Here is a 14,192-nt window from a genome sequence, read left to right on the forward strand (position 1 = left end):
AGATGTCCATGAGGAGCCGAGCGAAGCAAAGTACACGCCGGTTGGACTAGTAAGTAACCGGATGAGGATGATGGATCAGCTAGACATCCACGAGGAGCAGCGAGGTAAATGCCGGTCGGACCATCGGGGCCCTTATTTGCGGGTAAGTAATCGGGGGCTCCCCGCGGCCGCGGGTTCCGCGGGTGCCTAACGCCGGCTATGGACCTGGGTATACGGATAGATCCAGCTTTGTGTTTTTCTAACCATATAAACCAACTGGATAATGATAGTTATAGAACTAAAGGTTTTATAAAAAGATTTATAACATCTAGGAAATCAAAAATGATGATGTCATTTTTTATGTATTTGTTATATTAGACCCTTAACTTGAGTCTATAATAAGACTATGGAAACCTTATAAGAAAACAAGCGTAAACTGGAAAGAGTAAAACAGAAAATTACCAAGGGCATCCATGGATATGAAAATTTAAGTTATTATGAAAGATTAAAATATCTGAACTTTTACAGTGTCTCACAGATATTTAAGAGGTGACCATATTCAGGTATACAGGGCATTTAGAGACAACTATGTCTCAGAATATTTAAAGTTATTACAAAGTAGTAGAGTGTAATCAACCAAGCTATGTAGAAAAACTTACAGGAATGAGAAGTGCACAAATCTGTTCTCTAAAAAAGTACTTAATGCATGGAATACACCACCAAATTACTTTAAAGCAAGAACTGGCTTAGATATTTTTAAGATCAGCCTGGACACTTATTAGAGGAACAACTATTTTGATAATGTTAGCAAGCTAGAAGGGCATTATTGTCCATGCTTGAAATATGTGTGTATGTGGTCATTAATGCCAGATATTAGAGTTTTACAATTCTTATTGTTCAGAAAAATGTATGATGACATTGGAATCCAGGGATGTTGTCCTCTATTAATGGGAGAATGGTTGTCTGGAACATCATTTATAGGTGCCATAAAGCAGCCTGTTGATCTACTAACAAAGCAGCTATAATTGCTGGGTACAGAGGCTGTCTGAATTTGAAAATGACTTACTTGTGTCAGTTGATCATTTTTCTGGCTTTGCAGGACTAATGCGATGTTTGTGAAAACAGTCAACATTCTACTTGTCTATTCCACATGATTTTGCAGAACATCCCTAGTTGTGCCTATTCTGCTCTGTCTCTCAAAGTTTTGATTCTCTGGTGAATCAGTGAGTTTTAAAGTCAGTCAGTAATGTCAGACATTAGATCCATATTTCTTATTGTTCAGAAAGTGCATGCTGGTGGAAACATGCTGTTCTAATAACTTTTTAATTTACCTAAAGTTATATTTAATACAATAAATTCCTAATCTGGTGCCTTTGTCCCACCATTATTTTGTCCCTTCTTCTTCTTCTTCTTTTTCTATTCAGCTGCTCCTGTTAGGGGTCTCCACAGCAGATCATTTTGTCCCCAATTTATACTTTACTGTTGGTAATTTATTTTGTGAAATACATTTATTATTATTATTCTTTTATCATACTCAGATGTCTGAAGTATTCACAATCAACAAGTGGATATAACTGCTGGGGCGGGGTGAGGTTTGTTTGGATGAATGTGCCCCACCCTGTTGCCATCTGCTCAGGTTAAGCAATTATTATTCAGGGTTTGCAGGACTAGTACACATATATCTTAAGCTAGGTTGGAATACTTCATTGAGGCCATACACTGTGTGTTTGTGTGAAACAAATTTGAAATGCATTATTCTAATCATTATCTTTATCACAATCAGATATCTGAGCTTTAGTTCATTAGCAAAATGCTTGTAACTTTACAGGGCGAGTATTTGTGCTGTCAGTGGATGAATGTAACTTATTGTCCTACCATCTACTTATTTTAAATGGTCTTTAATCTAGCTTTGCAGGACCACTGTGCATTTTCTGGGAAGTAAGTTGTAATACTTTCCTCTGGCTACTGTGTGTTTGTGTGAAGCAAATCTGAAATATTACTGTTACTTAGTAACATGTTAAAATGTTACTTAGGCTACTATTTTTATCTCATTCAGGTTTGGGTGATAGTTAACACACATAAGGATGGGAATGAGAGCTTAACCCCACTACATCACCTTAGCCATGCATGTTAACCCAAAACTTACCCATGTCTCTAAATCGATCCTACCTCACTAAAACAAAAAAGTCTCTCTCACAACACCACTAAACCAGACACCAATGCACATATCACATACACCAGAATACATAAGCACAACATAAAAATCTCATTCCCTAGCCTTTATTCTACAATTGCATGTACACTCTCATCCCAATGCCAGAACATTTGGTATAATCAAATGTTTTAGCATTATCAATCATTGCCATTTTCCATGATCACATAAATAGTCCCTTCAGAAAAGCAACATTCAGCATTGTTACTTTTGCTTACTACTGCACTCAACAAAGAGATTGTTTTGAAAACTTTACATGGCACAAATATCTGTCAGCAAAATGTGCGGTTGATAGAGCATACTGCAATAGATAGATATAGTAGCATACTGCTGAGGATTCTTGTCAGAATGGTGTACTGAATGGGTATACAATAATATAAGCATTGTGTAAATTCTGCAGCTGTAACTGTCAGCTTAAAACTGATGTAAACAGACTGTAAAAGGCTGCACACATAACTGTTGCTTTGAGTAGACAGATAACTTCTATTGTATTAGGCAGAAGATTTCTACATTATTCAGTCAGCACAACCAATTATGCAATTGAATGCTATTTAAAAGTGAGGACTAGAGCTCTAGGAAACCAGGAAAGTTGTCCTCTCTGAGAGAAAATGATTATCTGGAACATCAGTTCTAGCCATCATATTGCAGTCAGAAGAATCATTTGTTGTATTCAAAAGGGAATACCTGAACATTTTCCAAGATGAAGCTAATTAAATCCAACACAAGATACCTACTTAGTGAGTAGAAACTTGTGGGGAAGGAATGTTGGACTTCTATTTAATAAGTAGTCATTGCAGCCCTGGTTTTATTGGGCTTAAAGATCATACATCCTTCTACGTTGGGAACTGCTGATTGAGGGCTCAGTGTCTGTTATTCTAAAAGTGTATTAATTCTGTTTTAAGCACTTGGGCTTCAGGCCAGTTATTTTACATTAAAAGGGTTTGTGGTGTGCACTCTTGTGGGAGGAGAGGCTGGACTCTGCCCTTCTAGCTGGGAATTTCTGGTTAAAGGCTTATAATGCCTGCATATTTAAACTGCTTCTTACTGAAAATGGTACACATTGTTTGCTGTAGCATAGACTAGATCCAGGCCTGCTGAATCTAGCTTTGTATAACTTGAGCACTAATCCAGGCATTCTTTAAATTATTCAATTGTATTTATTACTGCTTGGTAGTAACTTGATTAAAGTGTAGCTATCATTCTAAGTCTTTTGGATTAAGCACTTGGGCTTCAGGCCAGTGGTTTTACATTAAGAAGGTTTGTGGTCTGCACTGTAGTGGCAGAACAGGTAGCTTACTTCCTTCTAAGTTGGGAACTGCTGATTGAGGGCTCAGTGTCTGTTATTCTAAAAGTGTATTAATTCTGGTTTAAGCACTTGGGCTTCAGGCCAGTTATTTTACATTAAAAGGGTTCGTGGTCTGCACTCTTGTGGGAGGAGAGGCTGGACTCTGCCGTTCTGCACTGGGAATTTCTGGTTAAAGGCTTATAGTGCCTGCATATTTGAACTGCTTCTTATTGAAATTAGTACACCTTGTTTGCTGTAGCATAGACTAGATCCAGGTCTGCTGAATCTAGCTTTGTTTGTATAACTTGAGCACTAATCCAGGCATTCTTTAAAGTATTCAATTGTATCTATTACTGCTTGGTAGTAACTTGATTAAAGTGTAGCTATAATTTTAAGTCTTTTGGATTAAGCACTTGGGCTTCAGACCAGTTGTTTTACATTAGGAAGGTTTGTGGCCTGCACTGTGGTGGCAGGACAGGTAGCTTATATCCTTCTAAGTTGTGAACTGTTGATTGAGGGCTCAGTGTCTGTTATTCTAAAAGTGTATTAGTTCTGGTTTAAGCACTTGGGCTTTAGGCCAGTTATTTTACATTAAGAAGGTTTGTGGTCTGCACTCTTGTGGGAGGAGAGGCTGGACTCTGCCCTTCTGAGCTGGGAATTTCTGGTTAAAGGCTTATAGTGCCTGCATATTTGAACTGTTTCTTACTGAAATTGGTACACCTTGTTTGCTGTAGCATAGACTAGATCCAGGCCTGCTGAATCTAGCTTTATTTGTATGTTTGTTGTTTGTTTGCTAGTTATTTCCCTGAAATGCTAATTCCACCTAAAACACGGCTTTTCAGCGCTTCAGTGGATCCCTAGTGATATCTGCATTGCTTACTGTACTTATTTCCTTGTTTCACTTGAAAGAAAGTTACTGTTTGTCGTTTTTGCATTTAAGTTACCTGTAACACATCACATTTAAGTTACCTGGCACTTGCACACTAAAGCAATTATATAAGTCAGCACTAAAATATTAAAAGCACTACACCCTCACAAATTCTCCTTGGGTACCTCGTTCCCTATTGGCCCTTTTTTTTCAAGTTATAAAGGAATTCCCAGTACTATTCTAGCATGTCCAAAGGTCAGTTGTCAATCTCCTCTCCGGTCCAGCTGGTGAATCTGGGAATCTTGAGGCAATGTTACAACTGCTTCATGTACACAGACAACCCTCTCCTCCTCCCAACAAATTCCAACACATGTGAGAGATGCAACCATATAGCCATACTGGAGGCTAAGCTTTCTCAACTCAGTACTGGTGAAACCAGTCAGGTGGAGAAGGAAACCACACTCACTACAATTCCAGTCTCACATAGACCTACCATGACAGCAAACCAAACACATAAACACACAAAAACATACCCGGAGGCTCTAAATAAAAATCTGCCTAAGCAGCAGAAACCTCCAAAGCAGACACCCAAGCAACCGCTACCCCAAAACAAAACATGTGCAACACATAGCTCACAAAGCCAGTGTGCTGAACAGTCACAGCCCTTAAGGCTAAATAATACATCTGATACACTTGTAATAGGTGACTCTATCGTCAGGCACACTGACTTCCCTCTCACCAGGCTGAACAAGGAGGTCAGGGTGAGCTGCCTGTTGGGCACTAGGATCCGCCACATAACACAAGCACTCAGGTCACTCCAAGGCAAGTACAAATATGACTCAGTCATTGTCCATGCTGGTGTGAATGACCTGAGACGTACCTCCCTGGACTACATAAAAAGAGACATAGAGGAGCTCTCTGAGCATGTAGCCCAGACCGGTATGACCCTGACCTTGAGTAGCATCTTACCCTCACCAAGAATGATGCCACAATATGAAGACAAGATGATCAATTTCAACAATTGGCTTAAGTATTGGTGTCATTCAAAGGGGACCCAATGCCTGTCAGCCTGGGATGACATGCTCAACAAGCCACGATGCTTCACTAGGGACAGCTTGCACCTGTTACCCCTGGGCTTTCGGATATTGGCAAAGGCTCTTGCTACCCCATAGTGCCTTTTTTAGGCAAGGCTCAAAAGACAAACCCACCTCCATAGGTATCACATGGGATAAGAAACTAAGAGTAATGCTACTCAACGCCAGAAGTCTAAATCTCAAGATGCACGCACTCGAAACTCTCCTTAGCATGGAGAACATTGATATCTGTGCAGTAACAGAAACCTTGTTCAAGGGTCCGAGAGCACCCCAGCACTACCAGGTTATACCTCATACCATGCTTTTCGGCCCCAAAACTTGGACCGAACCACAAAAGGAGAGGGAGTATCAATATTCGTCAAAGATACCCACATCTCCAGGTTGGTGGCACCGCATGAAGCATCAGAGACTATCCATGTGCAACTAACAGTGGGTAAAACTGCCTTCCAGTTTATAGCCTGCTACAGACCACCCTCCCAAACCCAGGAACGCCACTCGGCCTTCCTGAGAACACTGGAAAATATGAAGGTCTCTCCAAACACCATTATATTGGGCGACTTCAACTACCCAAACATAGACTGGGAGCATTACTCTAGCTCCAACACCCTAGCCCAAAGGTTCCTAGAATTTATAAACTCAAATGCTATGGAACAACTTGTTACCACTCCCACAAGAGGGGAAAACATACTGGACCTGATCATCACCAACATGGGGACTCTATGCTCCAGACCAGAAGTGTATCCCTCACTGGTAAGATCAGACCATAAACTAATCTCACTGGATATTCACATCCCAACTCCACCCCTGCCCTGAAAACCACAGTGAAAAACTTCTCTAAAGCAAATTTCACACTCCTCAAAACCGAGGTGGAGTCCTTCAAAGCCCCCGGGCCTGTGGAAATTACGGCCCAGAATGCAGAATCCTTTATAAACGCATTCTATGAACACCTTCAGGAATGCATGGATCATGCAATCCCAAATAAAACCAAGACCCAATCCTCCAAAGGCAGACGTCCTGTCTGGTGGACCCCAGCCATAAACAAACTATACAATAGAAGGAGGAAGCTACTACATGATAGAGCAAAATCCCAAAAAGGGAAGGCATCTCTGATCAGTATTAGCAAATAACTACGGGCACCCATAAAATCGTCTAAGGCCAGCTTCGAGAGAAAAATTGCACAGGACACTAAGGATAATCACAAGGTTTTCTTTAGTTATGTTAGGAACCTGGGTGGGAATTCCCAGATATGCTCAGAATTAGTCCAAAATGACAAAAAATACACCAAACCCACAGACATTGCCAACATCCTAGCTGACAGGTTCAGCACAAACTCCCCCCCTCCCCACCAAAAGGGCAAATATCTATCCCAGAAGAGTGCTGCCCCCCTGACATCTCAGATGCTCAGCTAAGAGCTGCCCTCTCCAAAGCAAAAAACACAGCATCAATGGGACCAGACAGTGTCCTGGGCTGCGTCCTACATAAACTCCAACAAGAGCTAAACCCAAACATAAAACTACTGTTCAATCTCAGCCTTACCACAGGATATGTACCCAAAGAGTGGCATACAGCAACAGTGGTCCCTCTCCACAAAGGTGGTGCCTCAATGGATCCTGGAAACTATCGCCCCATAAGCCTGACTAGCTTGGTCTGCAAAGCTAAGGAAAGGATCGTCATGGACCTCATAAATAAAGATATTGGGGACCTACAGACACTGGATCCTACCCAGTTCGGCTTTGTTAAGGGCAGATCCTGCCTCTTAAACCTGGTTGATTTCTTTGAAACAGTTACCAAGGCCATTGACGAGGGGAAGGTGGTCCACACAGCCTACCTGGACCTCGCAAAAGCCTTCGATACAATACCCCGCTCGGGCATTATAGATAAGCTCACCAGCTTAAATATAAACCCCTATGTCACTAGATGGGTTGCAAACTGGCTCAAGGACAGAACCCACATGGTTAGAATTGCTGGAGCCATGTCAGACTCCAAACCAGTTACAAGTGGCGTCCCACAAGGCTCAGTCCTGGGACCTCTCTTGTTCGGTATATATTTCTCGGAGGTACAAACCAACATGGAAGGACTGTGGCTGACCAAGTTCGCAGATGACTGCAAACTGGGCGCCATAGTCGACTCTCCAGCCGACACAAGCATCCTAAAAAAGGGCCTCATAGAAACAGACAACTGGTGCCAGAGCCATGGCCTCAAGCTAAACACCAAAAAGTGTATAGTCATCCCCTTTGGCAAAAACAAAGTGCCCACAAATTACCACATAGGTGGTAATCCATTAAGTACAGAAGAAGTAATTAGGGACCTGGGGACCCAAGTTGATAGCAATCTCTCATTTGACAACCACGTGGCCAAAGTGGTTAGAAAAATATTTTATATAGCCCACCTAATCATGAAGGGATTCACATCTAGATCAGGGGAGGTCATCGTGCCTCTTTACTCATCCCTCATCAGGCCCATAATTTAGTACAATGCCCCTTTTGGGATGTACCTTACCAGACACCTACAGCAACTGGAAAGACACCAAAAGTACCTCACCAAGAGGATCAAAGGGCTCAAACAGATGCCATATGCTGCCCGGTTAAAGAAACTCCAGCTCTACTCAGTGGCATACCGCCTGCTCAGAGGCGATCTGTGCCTGACGTATAAAGCCATGTCCAACCTGGAATTAATGGGCATGCTGCACCTCAGAAAATCCAAATCCCATCGAGCTATGCGCTCGAGAGACTTGAACCTCAGGACTGAAATAAATAGGACATGCTGGAGGGACAGATTCATCACCCAGATGCTCCCTTCACTCTGGAATAAAATCCCAGTCCAGGTTAGGTAGAGTCCCTCATTGACTCTCTTCAAGAGGAAACTTGATGAGTGGATGGGAGATCATAGGTTTACCCCGGGTATCACTTCTGTGTCACTGTTAGACAGAGGCACAGTATACTAACCTCGAAAAAGGGCATAGCAAAATTAATTTAATATGGGTGGCGAAAGCCAAACACACTCTAGCTAGGCTTATAAATGCCCTAGGGCAGATAGCCTAGTATGAACCTATGAACCTATAACTAAGAAAGAACTATCATCCATGTAGTCTGTGCTTTTGCTTTATTTTGATGTCTTTATTTGTATTTATAATCTGCACTTTTGCTTTATATTATTGCTTTTATTTTTGTTTAGAATAAAACAGTGAAAATAACAGATGATTATATTGATACCTTCAGATTAATTGTATTTATTGCTTTAAAATAATATGCAGAGACAGACTAGAGTATACAAATATTTGGGCATCCACAAATTAGAAATAAATCTAATCCTTGAAATTAGTTCTGTACATGCAGTTGGCAGTATCATTACTTCCTAAACACAAGTAATCAAATGAACAAATTGTATTTTATTTATCTGTGTGGCCCAGGGAGAAATGTCACAGAAAAGTCTTTGGAATGTGGGAAAAAAACAGAGCAGTCAGAGGGAACCCACACAGGACATGCAGACTTCACACAGAAGGCACACCAGCTGAAAATCAAACTGGAGAACCTCTTGCTGTGAGATGACAATGCTAACCGCTGCACCACTGTGCTGTCATATCAGTCGCATCTTAAACTGCAGAAATATTGTTGACAGCTCTACACTCTTTTGGGGCTGTTTCTACTTTCTCGACTGTTGTGTGATCAAAGAGTTTATATATACATATTAATATATATATATATATATATATATATATATATATATATATATATATATATAGGTTCCCTATTAAGTAAGTGAATGCTTCATATAGTGAACGCTGTTTAATCGACAGCTAAATGTCGAAACTGCAAAATCCCGAAGACACTGAACAGCGATCCCCCCCCCCCCCGAGGAAAAAAATCACTGCGCCGTTTTTGGGACTTTGCCATTTACTCCAATGTGGTGCAATCTCTGAGTTGGTATATTTAAGTAGGGGGGTATGGGGGGGAAGTCCCCGACTTTATTTTGTTTTTTTTGTTTTTTTAAAATCCCTGTTGCATTTGTTTGAAATTTTGTGTTTTCATATTTTTTGGGTCAACTATACAGTTTGCTATTTTAAACGTTCACTGTTATAATATAGACCCTATATATATATATATATATAAATTTATATATATATATATATATATATGTGTGTGTGTGTGTGTGTGTGTGTATATTAGGGTATACATGGGAATGTGGGAAGAGGGCCTCGATTCACTTAAAAAAATATTTATTCTTTGTGAATGTGCTGTGGGTGTATTAAGTGCAGATTCAGTTGTGGGTTGATCTTTTTAATGCAGTTATGAAGTGATTATTCATGGGTAAAGCTTTGAATACATTTATGACATTTGTGAACTAGCTAAACAACTCTCTCTTAACTTGTGCTGTGAACTTCAAATTTTGTGAAAGTGCTGTGGATGTATTAGGTGCAGATTCAGCTGTGGTTAAGCTTTTTAATGCAGTTATGAAGTGATTATTCATGGGTAAAGCTTTGAATACGTTTATGACATTTGTGCACTAGCTATACAACTCTCTCTCAACTTATGCTGTAAACTTCAAATTTTTCTCTGAATAGGTAAATTTAACAAAACTAAAGAAGTTCTATTCAAGACTGACACATGCAGAACTGAAAATATAAAACGTGGTTTTATTTTTACACGTTTTCTCTACTTTGTGTATTTAAAATACATTCCTTAATGTACTGTTGTATGACCATTCAGAAATGTTCAGCCTTTTAATATAATAGGACTAATTAAGAAAGGTGACAGCAAGGTAGGCATGAGGGGTATACCTAGCAGTAACCATTTCTGATTCAGAGATAGTCCTACCACACAAGCTTTAGTAAGAAAACATGCAGTGCCAGGGTGAGCTGTCTGTGTAGCCATGCTAAATGTCAAGAGGGCATTATGGGAGGGGGCATATGCTAATTAGCCATAAACTCACACCAGGAATTGCCTGCAGTAATACATTTATGCAGCCAAGTGATTCACAGAATCACTTCCTGAGTACCATCTCAATATTTGCAAGGTGACGATGGTTTCACAGGTAATTCTTCTTGCCCTGATCACTTGAAATCCATTGACAAAACATTCCTGGTTGTCTTGCCGTAAAGTATGTATGGGAAGCTTTGTGATTCAACATATTGCAAAATGTGTCCATGCTGTCTGTCACCAACCAATTCCTCATAACTCTTTTACATATGACCAAAGGTAACTTTTGTGAGAAATCTCAAAACTAGTTTTCATTTTCTGGTATCAGACTTTAACTCTTGACTAGAACATTTCTTAAACATTTTGAAATTTTACTGCTTACATTTATTATTTAGTTTTAGGAATATTTACTGTATCACCACATTGCGTTAACAGTATTTAGCAGGTACATTTTTCTTAATATGGTTAAAACACTACACATGAAGCTTCAATCATGTGCAATTATAATCATAAGTGAAATTAGTAATTAGCACTCAAATATGGAAACTGTTTTTTCTAAGTAAGTATAATTTTCTGGCATCACCTTTGTCTTTCATTAAGTTAACTACACACCACATATCCAGAACACACCTGTAAAGGTATGCTTCTCTCTGTACACTGTGGAAATAAGGCTGCAACTCAGCATGCAAGATTATTTTTTGAAATTATGTTATTATTCATCAGGACCGACAAAATGCATATACCATGTACACTTTAGATAAATGAATTCTGCTTCAGTAGATGTATGTGTTTTTGCACTCTGTCACTAATAGTACATTATAACCACACAAAGATTACAGCAAATAATTCATAGTCATGGAGCACTAGCATGCATCAAATAATAATTAAGTCTTAGCATAATAATATTTCTCATATTTGTAATAGTACATTACAGTGAGACAAATAATTATCTAGAACTTCAACTTTTGACCACAGTTGTACTTAAATATTTACAAATATATAAAGAAAAAAAGTGGAAACTGCAGTAGCTTTCAATCAAAAAGGCAGAGCATGGATTGATTATTTAATAGTTAGCACTTTCGGTAGGGAAGTTTTCCCCACCTTCCTCAGACTAGAATACATTAAACAAACGCTTCTCATTCATTTAAATAATAGCTAAACAATTAGCTGACATCAATTATTCAATAAAAACAGTGCTGAGAATTTAAATATTTAAACGCACAGTATAAAAAACTTTTCCTTATATTATTTATATTAGATATATTAGACAGCAGCCACTAGATGGACCTAGGCTTTTCTTAGATCCTACAACAATAATATACAAACATTTTAAAATAAGCTATAGTTATACTTTATGCATAACTAAGCAAGTGCATTAAAATGCATTTATCCTACATTTTGTCACAGCTTCAAACCCAGCTAAAAATACATACATACACATATAATTCATAATAAATTATCCAAAACTTTTAGAGCCAATATTCTATTATGTTATACTAAAATAATTAATATTAATAAATATTACCTCCTAAGGGCTTTAAGTTTTAGTATGCATTTAATAGATACAATTTCATTTAGTCCTGGGGGTATATAAAATGATGTACGAATCTGCCAGGCAACTTCTTGTTCCTCTAATTGTAATTGCCATGGGCCCCCTCTAATATGTGGTTGTACCTGATGTAAAATTGAGAACCCAAAAATATGACTGGGATTTTGGCAGATATGTTTTGCCAAAGCATTAATTATATCTCCATTATTTATGGCATATGCGTGTTCATACACCCTCTTCTTGAACGGTCTATCAGTCTTACCGATGTAAAAAGCAGGACAGTGCCTGCATATGCATCTGTATATATCTGCCAAAATCCCAGTCATATTTTTGGGTTCTCAGTTTTACATCAGGTACAACCACATATTAGAGGGGGCCCATGGCAACTACAATTAGAGGAACAAGAAGTTGCCTGGCAGATTCGTACATCGTCTTGTATACCCCCAGGACTAAATGAAATTGTATCTATTAAATGCATACTAAAACTTAAAGCCCTTAGGAGGTAATATTTATTAATATTAATTATTTTACTATAACATAATAGAATATTGGCTCTAAAAGTTTTGGATAATTTATTATGAATTATATGTGTATGTATGTATTTTTAGCTGGGTTTGAAGCTGTGACAAAATGTAGGATAAATGCATTTTAATGCACTTGCTTAGTTATGCATAAAGTATAACTATAGCTTATTTTAAAATGTTTGTATATTATTGTTATAGGATCTAAGAAAAGCCTAGGTCCATCTAGTGGCTGCTGTCTAATATATCTAATATAAATAATATAAGGAAAAGTTTTTTATACTGTGCGTTTAAATATTTAAATTCTCAGCACTGTTTTTATTGAATAATTGATGTCAGCTAATTGTTTAGCTATTATTTAAATGAATGAGAAGCGTTTGTTTAATGTATTCTAGTCTGAGGAAGGTGGGGAAAACTTCCCTACCGAAAGCGCTAACTATTAAATAAACAATCTGTGCTCTGCCTTTTTGATTGAAAGCTACTGCAGTTTCCACTTTTTTTCTTTGCTTTTGGTCGTTGTGATTTGTCTCTATTTACAAATATATGTCATTTGATAACATATGCTGTCAAATGTGTATGCAGTTACCATAATATAACTTAACACAAGAACATGATGGTGTACTTTATTATTATTATGATACTCATAAAGGAAAAAAGTTCATGATACTATCAGGTAAGTAACATGTTTCTTCCATTCACTAGACTATATATTTTTCATGCAATATCTTAATCATTACAGAGGAATAGAAACCATTGTAAAGTAAGGTACTTGGCATATTTGCTTTCTATATTGAGCAGAATTGTAGAAGAAATAAAGATTTGCCATGTTAGTTGACTAGTAACATTTTTAGATATGGAAAACAGGTCAAAAATATAACCTGTTTGGGTCAAAAACAAGCAAAATATCATTGCAAATGTGCCGGCACAAATATTGTATCCCCGAAGGTTTTCTCTGTCTGAACTTTCAAAAAGAGCTACAGATTAGCAACAAGCATGTTCTTGCAAAGCAATAATGTACTAGTAACATAGTATGATAAATTAACTTACCTCCACATTCAGCGTTGAATATATATGCCAGAAGATAAATTATTCCAAAGAGAGAGAATTTTGCCATTTCTAGTGCAGTTCAATTTCTATCTGACTGAGTGGGTATACACTGAAAAAATAAACAAATGTTTAACTCCAAAGTACAGCTGCAGGTTTGCTAACTTTGTATTGACATTAAAGCTTAAAGGTTGCTGAATCTTGCTGCCCACCTGTTAGCAGGAATGGAATGTACACCAATAAATTAGACAGTGTACATGACTGTTGCAGTGTAACAATAGCTCACAGTAATCTTACAGGAATATGTTACAGTAATAATTTGCAATGAATATGCTCTTAAAATTATATTAATATCAAGAAATAGGAAATTGGTATGAACAGATTTTGCTTCAAGGTTTCTGTTTACTAGCTGAATTTGCCTTGATACAAAAGACAAAACTCCATCAAGGAAAGCCATAGGGATTTGTTTTACTCCTGTCTCTTTCCTTTCTGTCTTTTGAGTATAAAATAACTCCAGTGATCTCACTGCTGGTATACTGATAGTCTCAATGGGCAGCTGATCCAGGAGTCAGCGACATACTTACTATGGACTTTTACTTTATTTCAGTCTTGAAATTTAAAGTACAATGCACAGCTATGAAGTGATACTTCCTAGAAGTGTATGAAATATTTAAAAATAACCACAAACCTCCAAAATGCAGCTCAATCCCCCACCCCAGATCCT

The 14,192-nt window shown here is 38.2% G+C and overlaps 1 protein-coding gene across 1 annotated transcript in view; it reads right to left on the reverse strand.

The window, feature by feature from the left end:
• Positions 1 to 13,583, reverse strand: part of F9 (coagulation factor IX) — a 547,347-nt gene extending 533,764 nt beyond the window's left edge. Inside the window, exon 1 of the mRNA XM_044057303.1 lies at positions 13,472 to 13,583. Within this exon, the coding sequence (XP_043913238.1) occupies positions 13,472 to 13,538 (67 nt within the window). The 5' untranslated portion in view covers positions 13,539 to 13,583. The remainder of the gene's footprint in view (positions 1 to 13,471) is intronic.
• Positions 13,584 to 14,192: the final 609 nt, after the last annotated feature.

This window comes from Protopterus annectens, chromosome 15.part0, assembly GCF_019279795.1.
Source record: "Protopterus annectens isolate FY-2018-M chromosome 15.part0, PAN1.0, whole genome shotgun sequence".
NCBI classification, from domain to species: Eukaryota; Metazoa; Chordata; order Ceratodontiformes; family Protopteridae; genus Protopterus; species Protopterus annectens.